This window comes from Nomascus leucogenys, chromosome 12 (assembly GCF_006542625.1).
Source record: "Nomascus leucogenys isolate Asia chromosome 12, Asia_NLE_v1, whole genome shotgun sequence".
NCBI classification, from domain to species: domain Eukaryota; kingdom Metazoa; phylum Chordata; class Mammalia; order Primates; family Hylobatidae; genus Nomascus; species Nomascus leucogenys.
The window spans coordinates 83,898,673-83,905,413 of record NC_044392.1 but is presented as its reverse complement, the minus strand read 5'-3'; the positions used below and the strand labels follow the sequence as shown (position 1 = coordinate 83,905,413).

The window sequence follows — 6,741 nt, the reverse complement described above, 5'->3', positions numbered from 1 at the left end:
CAGCCTCCAGGGTTACTTTGAAACCATCCACTTAAAGAGAAAGGAGCTCATACATATCAAATAATGGTTCCGAAGAGGCCAGCACGACAAATGGAGCTGCTTTTATACAAGCCAACCCAACCTCTTTACGGATTTTGTAAATTCCTAATATTTCAGAAGAAATTTGTTGTTCTAAACCAAGTCAGCACTTCAACATTCTGCTTTAGTAAAATCAGCTCCCTTGGATTTCATCACTTGTTAAAAAAAGATAAACTTTATTTTTGTAATTTTCAATCACAAAAAAATCTATATTTTTGTCTAAGCATTTATTTTACTGAATCGAAAAGACATGAAAAGAAAAATCATGTTTTTACTAACGTATATAAGTGACTCTTTTTGGACAACATATAATAAATATGATATATCACTTATCACTCAGTCTTTCAAATGTACATTTTTTTCATATTATGGAGCATGCCACTTTTCCAAAAGAAAAAAGGTCATGAGAAATCAGTGCAAAGTTCTCAGTTACCCTCCTCTTTTCTCTGGGCAGACGGAATGTCCTCGGCAACGCCCTTTGCCTCAGCACTTGAGGCTGGCTGTCCATCTACGGTTCACTCTGCCTGTGCGGTTTCCGCTCCGTGCCCTTCTTTCTTCCCTCCTTAGCCCTCCCCCCTCCCTCCCTCCTGCTTGTCCCTAAAGTCATTTTTGAAAAAGAATTTGAGGTTTTGTTTTTGTTGATGTTTTCACTTACTGGTCGCACTCTGTGTGGGGTCAGCATTTTCGCCAGTCACACTGCTGTGGGGGAGCTTTCCAGCCCTGTTTCTAGGGGTGGGGAGATGGAGAGCAGAGGGCTGGCTCCTCTTTGGGGGTCCCCTGCCCACTGGTAAGCATCTTCCTCTCTTACTCCTCTGCCTTCCAGAGTCGGCTGCAAGGGAGGCCTAGTGTCCTGGAGCAGGGAGAGGAGGGGCAGCAGTCCGGGTTGGGCAGGGATATGGGAAAGGGATTGCAGTGCCTTCGCTGCAACGTTTTCACCGGGGGTGTGGGGTGCCCGGGATGGGGCTGGACAATGGATTAAGGGCTGGCTGTCCCCCAGGCCCTAGACCATGGATGAGCACGCGGGGCACCAGGGGCCGCTGCAGCTGGGGATGCGGTGCTGGAGGAGTCCGGTACATGCTGCTGTACATGGCAGCGGCAGCCGCCGCCGCCGTAGTGCTGTCCATGCTGCCCAGCAGGCTTGGGTGATAGAAATAAGGCGACGGAAACATCCTCTGCAGCGCCGAGTAGTTCCCTGCCTCGGCCAGCAACTCCAGGCCCACCGCTGTCTGCCGCTTCCACTTGGTCCTGAAAGAAAGCGGGTGTGCAGGCATCCAGCGGCTGTGGGCATGGTCCAGGCACCAAGACCCAGCCCCTTCTCTGGCCCCTTCCTGCCTCCTTCTTTCTCCCCTGGGTGGCAGGAAGACTCAGAGACCTCTTCAAACTGGCAATGCACCACATCTCCTGCCCCAGCCTTGCTCCCAGAAAGACCCAAACCCAAAGCCAGTTCTGTAAATTACACCTTCAGTGGCTGAGACCCTCACAAATGAAATCCTGCAAGCCTTGCTTCCTTTTCCTAAATCTCTGCTCTGCTGTTGCCCCCCTTGTAGTTTGGCTACTTCTGGAAACTTTCCTTAGGGCCAAAGGAGACTTCCACAAGCAGTCACTTTCCTCCTTCCTTAGTTCCCCTTCCACATCCCCCCACTCTCAACAATCCCAAAGAGTCTGCTCTCAGCCCCTCTTCCTTCCCCCTCAGGCTGAGAGAGAAGAAACTGTAAACAAAGGGATGCAGAGACTCCTAAGCCAGGGACCCCAGCCCTTCTCAGTCCCCAGGGCTGGGAGACATATTTCTCTCAAAAGCCTGACAGGACCTTACAGTGGGCAGGGGGCTTAAAGGGAGGATGGCAACAAGGTCTCAAAATGGAATTCATTTGAGGGAGGGTTCTCCCAAGGGCAAAGTACCTCCTGGCCATTCTGAGGCGGGAAATGCATTTCAAGGTATTTCCTCCTCAGAGAGAAAGTAACAATTACAACCTGTGATCAGCTTTTCTCAGTCTCCTCCCTCCCCCACCGCACACCCTGCTAGGAAGAAGAGAGCAGGCGTTCGCTCAAATGCCTTATGAAGGAACGCAGGGCTGGTGGGCCATCCATACCCGGCAGCTCCAGCCAAATTAATAAACATGTCGCCCATTTTAAATTGGCTACAAATGACACTAATGTTTTCCGACAGAATTAGGGTGGCTGAAACCGTATGTAATGAGACAGAAAATTATGGTAAAGATGACAACTGGATGGGCATTTCCAACTGCACTTATGGACGATTAGAACACAAATGGGAGAAAAGGAGGGGGAGAGAAAATCGAGACAAGGAGATGAGCGCCAGGCTTGAAAACACAGCAAAACCTCTGCCTCAGATTGCCCAGCTTCCACTCTACACTTCGCGGCCCTGCGAGCACTACCAGCCACTTTTGCTTTCTTAATTTCCCTTCTAGAGAAGGAGCAGTGCCAGGCAGGCTCTGCAGCACTCTAGCTCCATGTTGAGCCAGCAGAGGCAGCCAGTACAGGGGACAGACACACACTCCCTCCTTCTTCCTGTCCGGATGCTTGGCCAGCTGCCGATTCTCCAGCCTGCGGCCGCCAAACCTACTCTAACACAGCTGGGCTCTCCTAGTCTCTGCAGCTACACTGACCAAGGCTTGGATTCTGCTTCTCCCAGCCGCCTCACAGGCCAAAGCAAGGACATTTACGCCGAGGCTGCAGGGACAGCTCTGTGGAGATAGCAATAGCTGGGCCGGGCCGTGTTGGAACCAGCCTTTGGAACCAGCCTGGGGTGGGCCCAAGGGGTGCACCGCGCAGGCTCTCCGGACCTAAGTGTCAGCTGCACAGATGTCTCAATTTGAGAAGGTGTGGCTTCATTGATTTGGGGATGAAGTCGGGGGGATTTCCAGCGGCTCGGGTTTCAGAGGAAAAGTAGCACCTGTTAAAGCACTTAGAAGTGCAAAATTGTCCAAATTCCAGCTGCCCTTTGGTCCCTCTCACCTTGGGGGTGTGGCTCATCCCTGCCTCATCCTTAACGCACCCAAGTGCCCACTCCAGGGTCACTCTCAGTCCTTAGAGTCTCTGGAGGCCAGGAGGGAAGAAGATTGGTACAATGATCATGACTTAAATGGCCAGACACCTTTGCTCCCCCAAACTGCCTCCCTTACCTGCGGTTCTGGTACCAGGTCTTGACTTGGGTGTCAGTGAGGTTGAGCGCTGCAGCCAGGTCCATGCGATCCTGCACGCTCAGGTACTTCTGCCGCTCAAAGCTACGCTCCAGTTGATTGAGCTGGTGGTCGGAAAAAGCTGTCCTTGCTTTTCGAGGCTTCTTGGCTCTCACAGGGGGACTCTCACGGCTACTCGTAATCTCCCGGTCTCCTTCCTCCTTTGTCCCTACCATAGAAACCCAGACACAGTGGTAAGTTAGCCTGGACTGGGGAAGGACTGAGTGTCCTCCTGGCATACACTTCCACATTCCCAAGCCGACTACTGGCCTCGGGGGACTACACTCTGCCACCCCTAGAACACACACACACTCAGGCCTTAGCCCGTGTGGAGGAAGAGGATTGTTTTCAGACTGGAGAGTATGGGACCTTGTTCAGAGGTTCTAAAGGGGGTCTAAAAGGGTGTCTGATCTTCACATGGTTGGAAGTTAAAAAGTAAAAATTTTTTAAAATAAAACGTTTGAAAAGGGTTATTTTGTTATTGTTTCTTTGATTGAGAGAGGTGCTGTCCCTTTTCTTGTTTTCAGTATGACTTTGTTTCACTGATTTGGTGATTTTCAAACTCAGTAAAAGATTTTCTACTCTTTTTTTTTTTTGAGGAGGCAGCATCTTTTTCATTTTACTTTTTTCTGTTTTCTGAAAGTTATGGGTGTTTGTTTTACTTTTTCAGATGCACTTGGGAAATGTTGGAATCAAGCTTTCTGAAGCCACCTGCATCAGGTCTTTTAAAGCTTCACAAAGAATATGTCACCCAGACACCGAGTTGAGCTCACAATCACTGAGCCCATCCAGGTGACAGCATGGAGATTTCCGGATTCTATTTGTCAACTTTGGTTTTTTACTGAAATGCTGGGAAATCGATATGTCAATCCCTCCCTGTTTGTACCCGTTTGTGCAGTGCTCCTTGATCTTCCCTGCAGGAAGAACAATAATCTCTCTAATTGACCCACTGGGGAGGTTGGTGCACAAAAAAATCGCCAGACCAGACTGTACATCTGTTTTGGACACTATTATGCTAATGCTATAATAGTAAAATGAGGAGCCAACATCCTACCTTCCAGACAGTCAGCACATCTCTTTACCAGAAAAACAAGGATCAATAATAATAAACAATGTATCTGTAAAGGAAGAAAAAGCTCTCCTGGTATGTTAAAACTCTTCCCATGCAAAGACTACCACATTTACTTATGAAATTGTCTGAGGAGAAAATGGGAAAAGGGAGTTGAAGGACAATTTCCATTGTCATTTTTTTTTAACAAAAAAGAGATTAATCCAATTTCATAAGATTTTATTTTTATAAATGCTACCTCCTAATTACTTGTAAGGGGCCAAAAATCTTTGTAGGATACAAATACTCAGTTGAGGCCATAGGGTAAGAAGGTTGCTTTTAAGAAACTGATTACAAATTTTTACGGGCTTCCCTATACTAACCACGATCTAATTTTTTTTAAAGTTTCTCTGCTCATGAACTCAGAAATTTTTCCTCCATTAAAACCGATAATTCCTGTGATGATGTTTAGAAATAAAGTGGGGGGGGGGTGAAATCACTTGCACTAAAGAATAAACACCAGGTTGTGATCACACCCACGCTAGCTAAGTGGTTTCTCTCTCCCACCTCCCCTCATTCCCATTCCCAAAGTCTCGGCTAGAAAAACCCCAAGTCTATCCCTTTTATCAACGAAAAGTATTTCCTGTCGGATGCGCTCCGCCGCCCCTCAACCCCCAATAGATTAAAATTAAATAAAACGAAGGAGCTGGATGGCCGTGAAGGTTGTGGGGTAGAACAATAAACAGAACTTCGAAGAGTCCCCACATCGCACGCCCAGGCCTCCCTTCAGCTCGCAGTCTTTTGACCGTCGCCCAGTCGCCCGAGAAGCTCCTGGAATCGCTCCCCCGCAGAGATTTGCTGAAGGCTGTAGGGGAGATTGGGAACCAGGAGGACAAGCTAGACGGCCGAGAGCGCTGGGTGGCGGGACTCACCGTGGCATTTGATGTCGCCCTGGGAATCCTCCCGCTTGTCGAGTTTGGTTTTGCTGTCCTCTTGCTCGAGCTTTGGCCTGAAGCTCTCGTGCACTGCGTTGCTCTCCTGCTTCGGGGTGTGGTGGGGAGAGGATACGCTGGTGCTGTAGGGTGCACATGCCGCCAAAGGTTTGCTGTCACCCAAGATGTCCTTAATTAAAAAAGAAGACGTGGAAGTCCTGGGGGCCGAGGCGGCCGAGCCCAGCTGCTGGGCGGGTGGCGGCGGCTGCTGTGGCGGCGGCGGCGGCTGCTGTTGGGGCGAAGGCTGCAAACTTTGCGTCGGGGCCGCGGCCGGCGGCGGCGGCGGCTGCTGGCTGTGGTGGAGGTGGTGATGATGCTGGGTCGCGTCTGCTACCAGATGCGGCTCCGGGGGCTCCATGGTGACTGAGATAGGAGAAGAAGGCGCCGTCCCTACGGTATCAATCTCCGAACAGGGAGATGGGGTGGCCTGACTCCTAAAATCCGCGGTCCTGGCCTCACCGAGCGGGCGGAAATCTCCATTCATCATGCCCGGGCTGCCTGAACTGGCACTGGACAAAATCGTGTCTATTCCAAAACTCGACCCGCTGGCCCCTTCCATTGTTGTCATTTCTACATGAGGTCCACGCCACTCCGCCGTTCAGCAGCCGCCCCGAACCAGCGAAGGCAGCTATCGATCGTAAAACAAAATAAACACCAACAATGTTGCCGCCGCTTAAAAAAAAAAAAAAAAAAAAAAAAAGGGGGGGGCGGGAGAGAAGGAAGGGTAATTGGGAAGTGGCAATCTGTGGATACTTTCGACACAACTTTTTTTCTCTTATGCAAAAAGTAGGGGTGGGAAGAAAAAAGATGCGGGGGGCGGGGGAGTTAAAAAAATTTCTGAGAAAGCTCGGAACTTGCGCTCCAGGAACGACTGCGCACGTGGCGCGACGGTGGCGGCGCGGAGGACCCAGGCGAAGGCGCAGGCGGCGGGAAGCTATCCCAAAGCCGCCGCCGCCGCCGCCGCCGGAATCTGCCCACAGCCTGGCACCGGGCGGCAGCGGTGGCGGCGGCGGACGCGGCAGGTGCAGCGACCGCGAAGCCCGGGCGGCCGCGCGCCCTCAGAACTGCCCCGCGGCTCCCGAGGTGGCAGCCGCGCGCCACTCGGCAGCCCCGTAGCCGAGTTTCTGAACTTTCTTGGAAAGTTGCGGGGCAGACACGGCCGCAGCGGCTGCGGCAACCCGAGGAGGACGAGGAAGAGGAGGACGACGAGAAGGAGCAGGCACAGGCGGAGGAAGCGACTGAGACGTGATGCCGGGCGACTCCGGCCGCTGCCGGGCGCGTTCCCTTGTAATCCGGCAGCTCGCGGGCGGCGCCGACCCCCTCCCGTGACGTCACGGCCACCGCCGCCGCTCCCCGCGCCGCGCCGTGCCCGCGCCCCCGCCGCCGAGGCCGCGCGTCCGGCCCCGCGCCCCCATTGGCCGCG

The 6,741-nt window shown here is 52.1% G+C and overlaps 1 protein-coding gene across 1 annotated transcript; it reads right to left on the bottom strand.

The window, feature by feature from the left end:
• Nucleotides 1–234: 234 nt before the first annotated feature.
• On the bottom strand, nucleotides 235–5,992 carry BARHL2 (BarH like homeobox 2). The gene is made up of 3 exons (XM_003260033.2): nucleotides 5,259–5,992; nucleotides 3,222–3,447; nucleotides 235–1,323 (listed from the first exon to the last, which is right to left on the bottom strand). The coding sequence occupies exons 1-3, from the start codon at nucleotides 5,884–5,886 to the stop codon at nucleotides 1,011–1,013; spliced, it is 1,167 nt and encodes a 388-aa protein (XP_003260081.1). The 5' UTR covers nucleotides 5,887–5,992; the 3' UTR covers nucleotides 235–1,010.
• Nucleotides 5,993–6,741: the final 749 nt, after the last annotated feature.

Coding starts and splice junctions, on each gene's coding strand:
- BARHL2 (XM_003260033.2), bottom strand. CDS start 5,886: ATGACAACAATGGAAGGGGCCAGCGGGTCGAGTTTTGGAATAGACACG. Junction 3,448..5,258: donor GGGCGACATCAAATGCCACG/GTGAGTCCCGCC, acceptor TTTCTATGGTAG/GGACAAAGGAGGAAGGAGAC. Junction 1,324..3,221: donor ACCTGGTACCAGAACCGCAG/GTAAGGGAGGCA, acceptor GCTTTCTTTCAG/GACCAAGTGGAAGCGGCAGA.